Source organism: Pipistrellus kuhlii, unplaced genomic scaffold, assembly GCF_014108245.1.
Source record: "Pipistrellus kuhlii isolate mPipKuh1 unplaced genomic scaffold, mPipKuh1.p scaffold_m20_p_3, whole genome shotgun sequence".
NCBI classification, from domain to species: Eukaryota; Metazoa; Chordata; class Mammalia; order Chiroptera; family Vespertilionidae; genus Pipistrellus; species Pipistrellus kuhlii.
Genome location: NW_023425529.1, coordinates 11,918,746 through 11,935,537, shown reverse-complemented (window position 1 = coordinate 11,935,537; position 16,792 = coordinate 11,918,746). Strand labels below are relative to the sequence as shown.

General features: G+C 41.7%; 1 protein-coding gene across 14 annotated transcripts in view; it reads right to left on the bottom strand.

Moving 5' to 3' along the window:
- Positions 1 to 16,792, bottom strand: part of ANKS1B (ankyrin repeat and sterile alpha motif domain containing 1B) — a 757,254-nt gene that overhangs the window by 28,751 nt on the left and 711,711 nt on the right. For all 14 annotated transcript variants that reach the window (XM_036456619.2, XM_036456625.2, XM_036456621.2 and 11 more), the window contains 2 exons: positions 15,789 to 15,917; positions 13,371 to 13,442 (listed from right to left, as the gene is read on the bottom strand). In XM_036456619.2, coding sequence (XP_036312512.1) covers positions 13,371 to 13,442; positions 15,789 to 15,917 — 201 coding nt within the window. The remainder of the gene's footprint in view (positions 1 to 13,370; positions 13,443 to 15,788; positions 15,918 to 16,792) is intronic.

Sequence of the window (16,792 nt, the reverse complement as noted above, 5' to 3'; positions counted from 1 at the left end):
AGAATGTGGCAGGTGTAAGCCATTGGTGGGAGATGAGGCTGGTGCAGTAGGTTTGGAAGACTGTGACTTTGCTGTGCTTAGCTAGGATCCACTGGCAGCTTTTAAGGAGAGAGTGAGACAGTCAAATCAGTGCTGCGGAGAGATGGCTCTGATGATTGGATGGACAGGAACAAGGAGAGGCTGGGTGCAGGAAGCTCTGGTACAAACCCAATGAGGGAGCCTAAGCACCTGGGGTGAAGTAGAGGCGCTGGAGAGTGCAACTGGGAGCCACAGTTCCGATGAGGAGGCATCAAGAGGATCTGCTAACCGATCTACCCGGAGATGAGTGAGTGAGGATGTCTCTGGTAAAGAGGCCATTTGCTGAGATAAGGACTGAAGGGAGCACACTTTTGCACACAATCCTTTTGAATGTGCTCAGTTTGATCATCGGTAGGAAATCAGAAACAAGAATCAGATCTGGGACCCTGGCCCACGTGGCTCAGTTGGTTGAGTGTCGTCACATGCACCGAAAGATTGCTGGTCCGATTCCCAGTCAGGGTATGTATCTTACTAAGGCTGCAGGTTTGATCTTTTGTTGGGCTGTGTGTGAAAGGCAACTGTTCTCTCTCTCTCTCTCTCTCTCTCTCTCTCTCTCTCTCTCTTTCTCTCTCTGTAAAGTCAATAAAAAAATCTCCAACTCCCTTGCTAAGTGCACAAATGTCAGGTGCCAGGCCTCTAATGTATATATAGACCTGGAAATCCACCTACACAGAGGATATGGCTGAAGAGATGGTAGCAGAGGGAGTGAGCAAGAGAAGGTCTCAGAACCACCCCTGAGGAAGGAGAATATTTACCAGCTGCAGCAGGAAGAAGAGTCCATGAAAGAACCTGAAACAGAGCTGGAAGCAGCCTGAGAGCTGGAAGTCGAGAAGAAGATTCCTTCAGAGGTGGGAACTGTGTCTGATGCCCTGAGGACTGAGGAGACCGAGAAATTCGTGCCTGGCTTAGTGGCTGGCTCACGGATGGGCTGCTACTTTTATAGAGTCTCCTGGGTGAAATCTCTGGCGTTAGCAGCTAGAAAATTTGTTGCTGAGTTTATTAAGAGCTGCTTCAGAATGGTGGCAGCGGACAAAGAAAAAAACATAGTGAATGTCCGTGAAAAGGAGTGGCGAGACGGGGCAGTAACTGGGTCAGGACACTCTCTCAGGCTGAAATGAAGGCATCAGTGGGGATTTCTGTCCCGATACAAGAATTTCACATAGTCTGTTCAGCTGCGCTGAACAAAGAAGAAAAGATAAAGGACAGCCATTTCTTTTTCTTTTGAGGGTGCCAAGAACCCCTGTCTCTGCACTGGAGCGGGCTGGGGTGCAGATGATGCAGACTGGCCTGTGTGAATGACCGACAGTGCTGGGGGTGACCACACATCCCCTTGGCACCCATCACTGCTCACGTTACAGCATGCACTGCCAGGCAGCACTGGTTTCTAGGGCCTGTCTCTCTGTAGCTTTGTTGGGTATTCCCAACTGTGTATGTTAAGAATCCAAGCCTTATTTATTTGTGTGTTTTATTTTATTTTTTTTTTTAGTTGTTTGTTTTTGGTTAATCTTCACCCAATGGATATTTTTCCACTGAATTTTAGAAAGAGTGGAAGAGGGAAAGACAGACAAAAACATGGATGTGAGAGAAACACATCGATTGGTTACCTCCTGCACAAGCCCTGACCAGGGCCCGGGCCAGGGAGAAGCCTGCAACCAAGGTATGTACCCTTGACTGGAATCAAACCCAGGACCCTTTGGTCCTCAGGCCAATGCTCTACCCACTGAGCAAAACTGGCTAAGGTCAAGTCTTATTTATTTGTGTAAACTGAATTGAACCGGTGAGCTCTTGGTGTATGGGATGATGCTCAATCCATCGATCCATACCGGCTGGGCAAAATTGCCATATTTAAGGGTCCAAAATGGCTATGAGCCATTTCCCAGGGTTCCATGTACCAGCTGCTGAAATCTGTGACAGTTGAATGAGCAAATGAGTTCATGTATGGTAATGAGCATGACGCTGGTGTTTCTACAGTGCCAGCTCCTCCACACACAGAGCTCAGCAAACGCTAGAGAACTTCAGAGGCCGGAGCCAGGCAAGGAGGCCTCAAAGGAACTTGGAGAAGCACAGAATGTGGTTAAAGACACACTGCAGATCTTGTGATTTCCCAGCCTCTGGGAGAGAAGCCTTCATTTCTGCAACAGAAACCCAGCTCCGATGGCGAGCGCTGAGATGTGGAAAGACTTCCTGAGAGGGCAGCTGGGAAGCTTCTCCCTTGAGATGACTAGAGGGCTATGGCAGTGGTTGCTAACCTTCTGGACCTCATGGACCACCACTAGTTGGCAATCGCTGTCTTAGACACAGTTTGGACATTTACCTGTCACTTATCATGACTTGGGGGTAAGTCTCCTTTGGCTAGGAAACCCGGCTACATAACCTCTCAAGGTCTTTTCTGGCCATAGGAACTCTGATACAGAGGCTGGGCGAATGCAGAGCCTGTGGGAGACCATGTGACATGAACAGACCGTGGGCAAGCAGCCATGGGAACGGTTCCTCCGGCCTTAGACACGGCTGCTGTCCCCCAGAGGAACTCACACCCGGGCAGATCTGGCACAGCGCCGCAGAGCTGTGCCCTCTGTCTCCTTTCCTGCAGCTGGTTTGCAGGCACCATGGCAGAGGGATCCTCCCAGGGCAGCCTGTCTACCAGCAGCCTCTCTGGGTGCCCAGTGGACCAAGGCTGTGGAGCCCAGTCTCTCCAGTGCCTTTGAATCCCGTGGAGGGCTTGGTAAATAACAGGCTGAAGAGTTGTCTCACCAAAATTCATGTGAGATTGTAACACTCAATGTGATAGTCTTGGGAGGTGGGGTGGGCCCTCGTGATTCACTGAGCTTATGAAAGAGACCCCATGGAGCTCCCCTGCTGCGCCTGCCATTTGAGGGTCCGGTGAAAAGACCATTCTCTATGAAGCAGGAAGAGAGCTCTCACCAGACATTGATCTGCCAGCTCCTTGACCCTGACTTCCAAGCCTCCAGAGCTGTGGGAAGTAAATGTCTCCCCATGTAAGGTATTTTTGTTACAGCACCCTGAATGGACAAAGATGGTAAGTCTGAGGTAAGGCCCTAAAAGTCTGCATTTCCTTCCTTCCTTCCTTCCTTCCTTCCTTCCTTCCTTCCTTCCTTCCTTCCTCCCTCCCTCCCTCCCTCCCTCCCTCCCTCCCTCCCTCCCTCCCTTCCTTCCTTCCCATCATCTATCTATTTATCTATTCTATATAATAAAAGGCTAATATATAAATTGTCCCCTTGGGAGTTCAGCTGACCAAGAGTTTGACCACTTGCTATGATGTATGCTGACCACCAGGGGGTGACACAGAAGGAAGGGAGGCCCCAGCTAGCAACTGGCAGCTGGGAGAAGGAAGGCTCTGATTGGCCCTGATTGCCGGCCAGGACTAGGGACCCTACCTGTGCACAAATTTCATGCACCAGTCTTCTAGTCTATTTATAAAAATATGGTGTTTTTTTTGTTGTTGATACTCACCCGAGAATATTTTCCATTGAATTTTAGAAAGAGTGGAAGAGAGGGGGAGAGACACAAACATTGATGTGAGAGAGATACATCGATTGGTTGCCTCCTACATGTGCCCAGCCTTTGCCTCAGGGTTCCTATGGCCTGCAACCGCAGTATGTGCCCTTGACCAGAATAAAACCTGAGACCTGTCAGTCCACAGGCTGACACTCTACCCACTCAGCCAAACTAGTTAGGGCTAAAAATAAGTTTTTATTGATTTCAGAGAGGGAGAGAGAGATGAAAACATTGATTGGCTGTGTCCTGCAAGGCCCCTACTGGGGATCAAGCCATCAACCCGGGCATGTGTCCTGACCAGGAATCCAATCCTGACCGGGAATGGAATCAGCAACTTCCTGGTGCCTGGGACAACTCTCAACCAACTGAGCCACACTGGCCGAGCAGATTCTGTATTTCTAATGCATTTCCAAATGCTATTTGTCTGGGGACCACACTTTGAGAACTTCTGCTCTAAAAATGCAGTTGATTAGTTTGATGGGAAGTCACTGTCAGAACCGCTCTCTGCTGCTTTGCAGGTAGACTGCGACCTACATGAAGTCAGAGAGGAGTTAATTTACCAAAACACACTATTCTCTGCTTGACAAGTGATTTCCAAAAACCCTTAGTTAGCACTCAACTGCAGCTCTTGGTCTTCAGAGCAATTAAGAGTTATTGAATTCTTCCACGGTCCCTCAGGGGCTGTGAAAGTATAAAATGTTCTTCATAAAGACAGACTGTAGAGTTATGTCTAGAATAGATGCCGGTCAGACAGAGCCCATAAGCCCAGGGGTCATGCTGAAAACATACAGTTTTCTCATGAAAGTTCCCCAGCTCTCCCTCACTAGAAGCACATCCAAGATATTAAGTGTTCAGACCCCTGAGACATGTGACAAGCAAACATCAACACGTTTCCATGTCCTGCTTCTGGGGTCTGAACTGAGACAAGCTTTTTGGGAGGTAGCCTGGCAATTCTTACACAGTTTCAGGATGTGTATTCCCTCGGACCCAGCCATTCTACAAGGAAATAATCAGACCAGTTTGAAAGAGTTAGGTATGGGGACATTACCTACAGTACTGGCTATAATTTTGAAAAAATTAATGACCAATGAGAAGAACTTGTTAAATAAGTTTGGTTCATTGATAAACTGGAATACTGACCAGCCACCACAAATAATGTTGGGGATGAATATTTATTAAAATAAAAATATTTCAAATTATATTGCTGTGTTTAAAAATAGATTATAAAACAATACACACAGGGTATTTCTATTTTTTTTTTTTTTTTGTAGAAAAGTGATTCCTATAAATGACTAACTGGTCTGGGGATTTACTTGTGATCAAGGTATTTATCACCTTTCAGTAAATTTACAGTGGTTTGTATTTCTCCTTTCTGTATCTCTATTTTAAAATAGGATAATTGGGACCATGTATTTCTTTTGTAACTAGAAAATTTTAAGTTTTAAAAATTTATGATTTTTTAAAGTTAAAAAAGCCCATTGTATATATGTGGGAAAAACCCCCACTGATTTTTCAATCCATCACTTGTAAGTACAACTAAAGAATGTGTGTGTGTGTGTGTGTGTGTGTGTGTGTATGTGATCATCTTGAATTTAAGAAGGGACTCACTGATAAACTCCTGCCTCCAGGAGATACTGTAGTGCAGTGAATCAGAGGAGGATATGATTGGATTCTAGTCTAAGCTCTACCCCTTCTGAGCTGTGTGGCTACGTATTTAACCTCTTTGTCTTCGTTACTTCATCTGTAAAATGGGTATGTTAATAGAGCATCTACTTTGTAGAGCTGTTGTGAGGATTACATAATTCAGTGCCTGGCATGAGTGAACATCATCAGATTTTAGCTACTACTGTCATTCTGAGAATGAGCGCTTTCACGTAGCTTTCTAAAGCACAGCACCCCACTGGTGAAAGAGAACAGAAGTCAAATAAAAATATGTGAGTGTAACTAAATAATCTCTGGGCTACAAGCTAGAGTGGCAGGGAAATGGTGGTTGTAACAATGAACATTCAGCAGAGCAATATACCTGGACCAATGACAACTGACTCAAACACATCCAGAAAGAGTTTAAGACAAGTGGGAATTAAAAAACAGGAGTGGGTGTTATATGGGAGAAAAGCCATTAATAACAGCAATAAAAAAATAAAATAAAAAAGAGAACTAAGACATGAAGAGCAAAAAGTACAATAACCAAAGCTCAGCATGAAGAATTAGAAGTGTGGATGTGTCTTTATGTGTAGTGCTATTTTAATACCTGTTTTCAAATGGCTGTGTATTACTTGGGAGAGAGTAAAAAATAAAATATTGGTTCTTCCTTGAAACTTAGGCAACAGAGACTTTAAAAAACGTTGTTTATGAGTTTTTCCCAGCCTGGTTCCTAAGAAGTAGCCCCTGAAATTATTTCTAAAGATGACAATTCCTCATAGAAGGGATTTGAGGGGTTTGAATAAGGACAGAAGAACTGGACATGACTTTAATTTGAGTCTCATCTAAGGAGAGAAAAAGGGGGCTTACTTTAACATTTCATCTAATTCTAAAATCTAACTTTTTCCCAAGCTTTCCAATCCACTCTCCACCATTAATTTGTTTCCTTATAAGCACAGAAAAAAAGTCTTAACAAAGAAAAGAGTCTTCACTCTTCAACCACAGCACAGACCGTTATTTGGAAATCTATATATTGGAAAATTCAACTTTAGAATTGCTTCCAGAAAGTTTAAAAATCATACAAGTTTAAGGGAAACAGAGTCATCAAGAAGTCTGAACTATGGTAAAACTAAGACCTTTGGGAAATAATGGTTTTAAAACCAAAATCCACTGGAAGATTTGCTTATTCCTGACTTCAAAATATTTTAAAAATATTTCCTTTCTTATACCAGGAAGGCAGGTTTCTACTTTATTGCATTAAAAATAGGTATTTCTTTTTTTTTTTTAAAGAGAAATTTCTTTGAGTACAAATACCCGTGAACAATACTAACCATCAACTATGGGATTAGAGAATGTCATGTTCAGAGAGTATTACATGAGCTACCATGGCCTACCTCTTACAGAAGCAGATGTTTCCTAATAATATATCTAATTAGGGAAGTGACAGAGTTCTGTATATTAGTGACAATTAAGCCCTGGGGCAAAATTCGGAGCTGGGGGCTGAGGTATGTGTAAGTCTCAGGAGGCAAAATGGAATAGAATGTTCTCTGGCCACAGCAGATCCCTCCATCCACTGAACATTGTGCCTCTTAGGATCTTAGAAGTGGGAGCTACTCATACCAAAAAGGTGCTGAAAGGCCAAAGAAATGAACGAATTGCTTTGTAAAGTTCAGTTCTGTGGACACCTTATTTAAAAGAGGCAACTCCCAATTGATTTAAGGACAAATTACCACCTCCAAGTATAGAACTGCAAAATCACATACACTATCTTATCTACAATTTCTCTTCAAATTTTTTTCCCTTTTGGTAATGGCCTCTAGCAACTGGAAATAAGTTTTGAATACTCCCTTACAAAGAAAACCAAGGTAATAACTGGAACACTGGCATTATAGGTGGAGAAAAACAAATGAAGTATTCCAAAGCAAATCTATCCATCTACATACTTGTTTCTCAAACATTTGGTAGAAGAAAAAAAACACAACAACATTTGGTGGAAGAGGTTCATGTGTTCTGAGAACTCTGACAAGCATTCCTTTATTGAACCATCACAACCACCTCATAAGATAGTTATTATCTTATGGGGATGCAATAACCACAGTCTCTGCCTTCTAAGGGGCCTGGGTAGGAATAACCTCCTATTGTACAGGCAGACCTTGGAGATACTTTGGGTTCAGTTCCAGATCACCACATAAAGTGAATCCTGATCTTTTTGTTGGTAGAGGGTCTTGCCTTCAATTTGTAAAACAAACATACAAACAAACAAACAAACAAACAAACAAAAAAACCAAGCAACATCCGTGAAGTGCAATAAAACAAGGTCTGCCTATAAGGTATGAAGTGGTGAGGTGTGACAGAGGGAAGGTCCCGTGATCTAGGGAACACATTAGGGGGCATTGTATTCAGGGTCCCAGAGCTGACGCTTCCTCTCAGAAATCCTTTCAGAAACAAAGACTGTCTCTGAGCACCAATTGAGCTGGAAAACCCAACCACTAACAAAAAAGGCATCACTAAACAGCTAAGTTCAGCTTAAAATAAGTATCTTACTGTTTTTAGATTTTAATTTTACATGTAAATGTCTCCAAGACTGTCATGGTAAAAGAAAGAAGCAGCCAGTTGTACAATCAAGGAGCCAAATATATAATTCATAGAAACCATTCTTCTTAAAAGTGTGCCTCAATATCAAGGTATAGCCAATCTCTCGGGCTTTTATTAAAGAAAACACTGAAAGGGAAGGCAAAGATTGCAATTTTACTTAAAAAAAGAAAAGAAAAAAGATCAGGTGTTAATGCAAGTTCCTATTGACTCTTCATAGCAAGACACAATTCACAATATATTTTTAAGAGGAGTATTATTTGGAGTTTGAATCCAGGAGAAAAATAATCTTAAGATGAAAACCTGCCTACACAGGTTTATAGCAGTTCTATTCATAATTGCCAAAACTGGGAAGCCACCAAAATGGCCTTCAATACATTTTTGGGTAAACAAACTGTGGTATGTCCATACAATGAATATTATTCAGTGATAAAGTAAAAAAGAGCTATCAAGTCACAAAAGACATGGAGGAACCTTAAAAGCATATTGCCAAGTGAAAGAAGCCAGTATGGTTTCAACTATGAGATTCTGGAAAAGGCAAAACTACAGAGACAGTACAAAGGTCAGTGGTTAGGGGGATAGGGGAGAAAAGAGATGGACAGCAGGAGCATAGGGGATTTGTAGGGTGTGAAAATTTCTGTATGATATGATGTTGGATACATGACATTGTGCATGTATGAAATACCCAAACACTGTGTAACATATAGAGTGAACTCAAATGTAAACCACAGACTTTAGTTAATAACAACATATCAATATTGGTTCATAATTGTGACAAATACACCACACCAATGCAAGATGAGGGCAACTGTGGGTGGAGGGTAGAAGAAATGTATATATGATAAATCTCTGTGCTTTATGCTCAGATTTTCTTAGTTAACCTAAAACTACTATAAAAAAATAAAGGCTATTAAAAAAAAATCTTAAGATGGTCTGAAGAGGAAAAAGACTGGTTAACCTGAATGAACAGAGAAGTGATTCCATATTATATAATGAAGTGAATTGCTATTATCTCATACATGTTAGTGTATTACAGCATATCTTTAATTGAAATAATATGTGTATAATAAAACACCAGGAAGATTAGTGTAGAATTATCTTTATTTTAGAATTGGAAGGGACCCTAAGGATGAATAAACAGGTTTAGATAAACTTAGAAATTAACCAACTGTGACTATCAAACATTCCAAATGACTCTGAGAAAACGGTTTTGTTTCTGCTGGGGCAAAGTGAATGTGTTAAAGTAAGTGTTGTGGAAAAAAACATTTTCCAGTCTCTATGGATGCAATAAAAACTCTCCTGAAATTTTTATATATGTTCACACATTAGAATATAGCCCAACTTACTATGTCTGTACCTAAATGGTTTGATTTAGCCAGTGCTAATCTTATAGGTTCTTTGAGGGTTTCTAAAGTGATTTCTTTTAAAAATATGTTTTTGCTGCCGAGACCGGTTTGGCTCAATGGATAGAGCGTCGGCTTGGGGACTGAAGGGTCCCGGGTTCGATTCCGGTCAAGGGCATGTACCTTGGTTGCGGGCATATCCCCAGTAGGGGGTGTGCAAGAGGCAGCTGATCGATGACTCTCTCTCATCGATGTTTCTAACTCTCTATCTCTCTCCCTTCCTCTCTGTACAAAAATCAATAAAATATATATTAAAAAAAAAAATAAAAATAAAAATATGTTTTTGCTGATTTTAGAGTAAGAGGGAGAGGGAGAGTAAGAGAGAGAGGGGGAAGGAGTAAGAGGAGAAACATCGACAATTTGCCTCCCATATGAATCTTGATGGGGTTCAAACTCATAATCGGTATGTGCCCTGACTGGGAATCAAACAAGTGACCTTTCAGTGCAGAGGAAGATGCTCAATCAACTGAGCCACAGTGACCAGGGAAAGCTATTTCTTTATCAATAAGAATGATCCACTTTTCCAACTATTTTAAAACTCAGGGCAATAAGCATTGTACTATTGTAGATCATTAGAGAGCTGGTGCAGTCTGGGGTCTGGAGTGTGCATGGTGAAGTTAGACTGCCTAGGTTCAAGCCCTGGTTCAACCACCTGTTGGCTGGGTGACCCTGGGCAAGGTACTCAACTTTTCCTGGCCTCTGGTCCCCCATATGTGAAGTGGGGACAATAGCAATACTTACCTCATGATGAAATGAATGAATGCACATAATAATTTGTGCAGGGACTGACCTACGGTTCTCAAGTGTTAACTGTTATTAGTCCTTATAAACTGATTTTAGGAGACCATGCCTGTATGTCATTTTTGGGATCATCTATGACAACCCATCAGGCCAGTGGCAACATGAAGATATACTTCATGTTGGTAATACTTCTACTTGGGGGTAATTAAATGGTAAAATGTTGGAATCCTCCACTGGGTCCAGTGAGAGCAGGAGCCAAATCTTAAGTTATCTTTATCAAACTGCATCTAAGGAAACATTTCTCAGAACAAGGACCCACAGTGACTTACTTCTTCCTGGGAAAGAAATTTCAATGTCAGCTACAATGCATACTGCTGAACTGAAAAATTATTATTATTATTATTATTATTTTCCAATTTAGAAAGTAAGCCAGGTAAAGTTTGAATCTACAATACTTTGGTCTAAAGATCTTACTGTACATCATATGTGTCCTCAACTATTTCCCCTGGGGAGACTGATCATACGGGGACTTTGAGCTGAACGGCCCGAAAAGAGAGAAAACGGCAACTTGAGGTCCAACCTGAAAACTAACTGCACGTTGAGATCCACACCGTTTCTAGTTGGCGAGAATTCTCATTCACCACCCAGTGGTCCCCGATAGCATCACATCCACGTTTCTGCTTTTGAAAGGCTCCGGTGAACCCAGTGAGTGCAACGTTAGCTCCCGTATCAAAGGCTGATACTTATTTAATCAAGATGGGAAATAAGAGTCTGAAGTATTCTAAGAAGCAATAAAGCTCCCATTTTCATGTAAACCACTCAAAATAACCACCTAGAGCAGCAAACCAGAAGAATGCCCTGAAGAAGAATGGCCTGTGAGTCGGCAGCCCTTTCAGCTTCATTTTAAGCAACAGACAAGTATTTAACGAAATCATTCTCAACTGAGACTATTAAAGTGGCTTTGCCATTGCTAGCGGAATGAAATTTCAGACCCACTTAATTTCAAGAAATTGACTGAAACTCAAATCACAGATTGGGTATACGTTAAACGGTGCTATGAGCTCTACCCACTACTTATGCTGATTATAGTGTTGAAGTAGCTGGATGGACTCGAGTTAATCGAGTTAAGAGTATGAAATCAGAAATGCCAAGTTAATTTCTTAGGTATGTTCATGAAGAGCGCTAACATCATTACAGGGCTTGATGACTGAAAAACATTCCCATTTTCTTCTTGTGCGTTGGTGACATCGTTTAGATGATGTGTATTTAGAATACGTCCAGGTTTTCCAGAATTATAAAACCAGGAGGAACCCTTGAAGGGCTTCTCGTCCAATATTCTCATTTTCTCAGTAGGAAAATGAGGCCCAGGAGACATCGGAGAAGGTAATAATCGCTTGGGCTCTGGGGTCAGAGGGATCTGAGTCCCAGTTCCAGGTGGGCAAATTCTTCACTGTGTGACCTGGGCTCAGCTATTTACACTTGATCTTAGCCTAAAGGCCGAGAAGCGATAGGGCTCAGCTATTTAACTCTATCAGCCAAGCATGTCAAACTTGCGGTCCGGCCCACAATGAATATTTTTGTGGCCCAGCTAATAAAAGGATATGTAAGAAATGTTTTAATAAACATTTTATAACTTAACTTCTACTATATTCTGTATACACAATTATTAATAACGAACTACAACATTTGCTAATGGCTGATTACTGTCACCGTGTTGCATTCACTTCCCTTACATGCCTCATGCGCAGGCGCACCATTTCTCTCCACTAACACTAGCAGTGAATATTTTAGCAGCCGACTGCCACGTCATTAGTCTTCTACTGACTTGTTTGGTGTGTGCAACAGGAAATATTTCGCTTTCGGAGAATAAGAAAAATAGGTTTCTTTGTGTTATACTTATTAATTTGTGCAGTTATTCAGTGTCTGGTAAGTTGTTCTAATATTTTATGTTAACAATGACTCATTTATTTCAGCCCTTTGTATCCAGCATGTCTGTATCGAAATAAAACTTCGTTTCTATGAAGATTGAAGCTTTTGTTTTTTTGCGGACCACATAAACATAAACCTGTCTATTTGGCCCGTGTTAGTCTTTGAGTTTGACAGGCTTGCTCTTCACCTGTGCAATGGGGATAATAGTCGTACTAAACGTATAGGGGTGTGATAAAGATGAAATAAGATGAACATGCACAGGACTCAACACAAAGATGGGCACGTTGTAACTACTCAGGAAATGTTAGCGGTTATGATAACGACTAAAAAGTGACTCATGAGCCAGGTCAGCAGCAACCAAACTAGACTTATACGAGTTCCTAGAACATACCAGAGCTTTTATCATAACACAGTCCCTGTAATAAAGGGTCACTGAAGCAGACAATTTACATATAACTTCTGCATCAAATAGAAAGAAAACTGTTTCAGGCTATCTCCTACTGACTTGATCAAAATATTAGACCAGCGATCACATGCTGAGATCTCAATTTCATGAAGACTCATTTAGCTTTCCATGAGCAATGGGTGTTACACATTTACCTTCAAAACTGTTTTAGTTCAATTATATGCTTTTAAATAACTCCCACCAACAGCTGCTCGTATAAAATAAATGACAAGGTATCTGGCCGAAAATAAAAGCTAGGGTTCACTCACTAATGATGTTAAATCTGAAGCCGGTTAGTTGCTACATGGAATAAGTCCAATATTCTTTATTTGTATGGTCAGCCAGATATTGCTTGGACCCCTGTCCATCTGCTATGGAGGAAGCAAGACTAAGGGACTCATGGGAGAAGGAGCTAGCGTGCTTCTGCAGTGTGAGAGCTGGATTGGCTGGTACAGACTCCAAGGAATCCTGCAGCCACCAATCACAGATGTCTGGAATGGCCAGTTCTGTCAACATTCACTGCTGTTACATGATCCAATGCAGAGTTGAATGTGTTTCTTATACTTAAAAAAGAATCATGAAGCCTCATAAAGAATATTAGCTTTATACAACATGTTCCCGGTATTTCTGCATTTAATAAATTTGAGTTAATTGGCAGCCTTTTCAGAAAATCAGTACGTAGACTGTCAAGTGGGGGCCGAAGACATTTTCTTGTAATAAAAAAGATCAATTTTTTCCTCCTAATCTGGACAATGATCCATGTATATTCAATTTGTTTTAGATATTTAAAAATACGTGTAAATGTCATGCATATAAATATATAAAAAAGACATCAACTCAAACTACAATGAGATGATGAGCTCAAGTATAAACATGAACAAGGCCCGAACACCTTCTCATGTAACACCGGCGTGACTCAGCATCCCAACAGATGAAGAAAACAGCGTTGTGAAAAGCGGCAATCTGCATCCATACCAGCATTGAGTATTTCAGCGATTAGAAATAAAACTGTTTGGCAAACTTACCCTCATTTTTGCACAAGCATCTTGGGTTGATTCTGTCCCCCTGAGCTCTTTAATCAGCATAGAACCTAAATACTAAAACACACACACACACACAAAAAAAAATCCAGTGACTTATATGTACAAACACAAGCAGTGATTTAAAAACATACGGTGGAAGTTACCATTGGCTAGCTCCCCTGGCTGTGAGTTGGCGCACAACTTTTAAGAAGGGACGGTAACTAATCCTAACGAATCGAGACCTCCGGAGAGAGGGCACAGCGGAGTTAACCACAGTTCCGAAAGCTGGAAATTGCTCTTTGTAATGGAACGGCAGCCTTCTCTAAAGACACCATCGTTCACGTCATATTTAACTGCAAAATGGGGGCATCTAAAAATGTTTTCCCTGTGTTGTGTTTTTTTCTTCTTTTTTTTTTTTTTTAAGCAGCAATATCTGCAAAAATAAATCATGCTGCCGTCTATGTAATTACAGGGTTGTGTGAGACAGCTGAGGAGCTGAGCCACAGGCACCCCATTTGGGCTGAGTCGGCTGCTTAGGTAATTAACGTTAGGCTGTTCCAAGGCAGAGATGCCTATTTTGGATCCCTTTCCGTCACAGCTGTGTGGCCTCTGGCGGTTGACCCACCTGAGAAGGGGATGGGAGCCTGTAGGGTGGGACAATGTCACCTCGGTTGTTTAGCCACGGAGGGGGCCCCGGTACAGAGGAACAGTGGAGGGCTGAATGGGGTTCGAGAAAGGCCGGGAAGCTCTCTTCCTGGAATCACCAGCCACTCAGCTCTTAGGTGATGGGACCTCATACTGCCTTAGTACGAACCACCACCACGCCCCAGGTTCTAGCTGGAGCAAACGCGTCTATGTTAGCAAAATGTTTATTTCATCTGGCTATCAAGGGACTCCTCAACTATTTTGTTGTTGTTGCTGTTGTGAATCCTCACCTGAGGATATTTTCCCATTGATATTAAGAGAGTGGAAGGGAGGGGGAGAGACACACAGAGAGAAGTATCGATGTGAGAGAGATACATTGATTGGTTGCCTCCCGCACATGGCCCCAACCAGGGGCGGGGATGGAGCCTGCAGCCGAAGAACATGCCCTTGAACGGGATCGAACCCGGGACCCTTCAGTCTGCAAGGCAATGTTCTATCCACTGAGCTAAACCAACTACGGCCACTCCTCAATTTTTTGAAGCTTCAATAGGTTTTCCATCTGTCATTTTTCCTTCTCTAATTTCCTTCAGAAAAAAAAAAAAAGAGCTCTAGGTGTGTTTTGTTTTACGTGAATTAAGGTAATTATTTTCCTGCTGTGACCGAGGAAACCCTGGCACTCTCTAAAAGCAGGACTGGCAACCAGTCCTGTGGCCTGGGAAGTCCCGACTGGCAGAGGATGGGAAGGGGCACAGCGTGGCCAGAGGCTCTGAAGGAAGGCGTGTTCAGAAAGCCTCTGGAATTTGGAGGAAGAAGGGGGCAATTCACGCCTACAGATTTTGGGAAATGACTATTGAAATAAATCCTGTGTTTCAAGAGTAGCAAGCAGTAAAAGAGGTGCCAATAACACAAAGTGGGGGGAAAAAAAAGGCTAAGCTGCTCAAGATAACCAGAACGCCCATAATTAAGGAAAATGATCTTGGTGAAACCCTTATCTTGTAAGGTATCAGGAAAGTTTATCCTAATTGAAACACTTGCCAGGCAGTTTCCATGCACAGCCGAGGGTTCAGCTACTTTTCCTGCTGTAGTCATGACAACCACCTGGCCCCCAAACCTATGGTATCTTTTGATCAATTACCGGTTCAGATTACTCACAATTCTCAGCTAAGCTTGATTCCCTCTCCTATTAAAAAAAAATCCTTAGTAATAAATCCCACTGATAACAACCAGGAGAGGTTGGAATTTTTATAAGGCGGCAGACCCAATGTTTTGAGACCACTGGTGAACGGAGATGTCTGTATGTGCTACACTGATACTCATTTCCATTTTCAGATTTCAGTGTACAACATTTCATTTAAAATACAGCCGAAACCGGTCTGGTTCAGTGGATAGAGTGTCTGCTTGCGGACTGAAATTCAGGTCTCAGCTTCGATTTCGGTCAAGGGCATGTACCTTGGTTGCGGGCACATCCCCAGTAGGGGGTGTGCAAGAGGCAGCTGGTCAATGATTCTCTCTCAGTGATGTTTCTAATTCTCTATCCCTCTCTCTTCTTCTCTGTAAAAAAATAAATAAAATATATTAAAAAATATATACAATTATATAATAAGGGAAAACAGATCTTAAGCTCCTACGATTAAAAGAGTTATAAAGCTCTATGTATTTGGGGAAACCATTTTAGGAAGATGGGCATTTTGGTATATTTTCAATATAAAATAAAGAAGCCAGAAATACACCCTCTGTCCCTACGCAGACCCAAATACCGAATGCAAGGTAACTTACGAAAGCTTTGTAATCACAAGACTGGAAGATGAGCTTTTCGGGGTGGTGCTGCCAATACTGAACTGGAGTTGAGGCTGTAGCTTCATTTGGAGGGCGCAAGGTGATGGAAGGTTCTCCCCAGTCTCCTGTCTGAAAATCACATTTATTCCAGAGGTAATATGAGCAGTCGGCAAAGTTCATTCCCTGTGGCTAGCCCAAGTTCATCGTATACACAGGTGCTGCACATGTGCGAATAAATCTGCGTGTCTTACACTAGTATGTATATACTTTTGCTGTTTATTATGGTTTTATATGTATTTCCCAAAGCTGAGTTAATTTTGAGGTGTGAAAGTTGAGTTATTCTATTGTTAGAATGATACTGCAAACTAAATAATTTAAAATTAAAGGCCTGTAAGATATTCGTAAGTGGTTTACTAATTCATACTTTCCTCGTACAGGGGAAAGAACGCCTAATCTTTGAGAGTGTTTTCTGTTTTTAAACCTGACTGTCTGACATTTTTAGTTTGAATTGCTTTTATGTGCAGAATACTCAGTTCCACAAATATCACGTTCCAAGTATGACAGGTACCATGTCCTTTGAATAATTTTATCTCTGGAGAAAAGCTTCTATGTGATACTAAACAACATTTTAGAAGAAAGGTTTACTAATGGATGGCAACTAGTTTCCCTCCTGACTTCATTTGCATTGACATAATGCCACTGTAATTGTTTTGGCATACACAGATTATGTTTGGTCATATGTGTATATGCATGTCACTGAGGATCCTGGCTCACAAATACAAGCATAGAGGCATATGCTGGGATATCATAGAACACATATGCCCAGTAGGGCAGACCCATCATTGGACTTATCATTTTTCACGAGGTTAGCCTCAACCTGTTTTATTGCTTTGGCATACCTCAGAGATGCTGCAGGTTCGATCTCAGACCACCACAATCATGTGAGTATTACAACAAAGACAGTCATAATCTTTATTTTTTATTTTAGTCGTAAACTTTTTGCC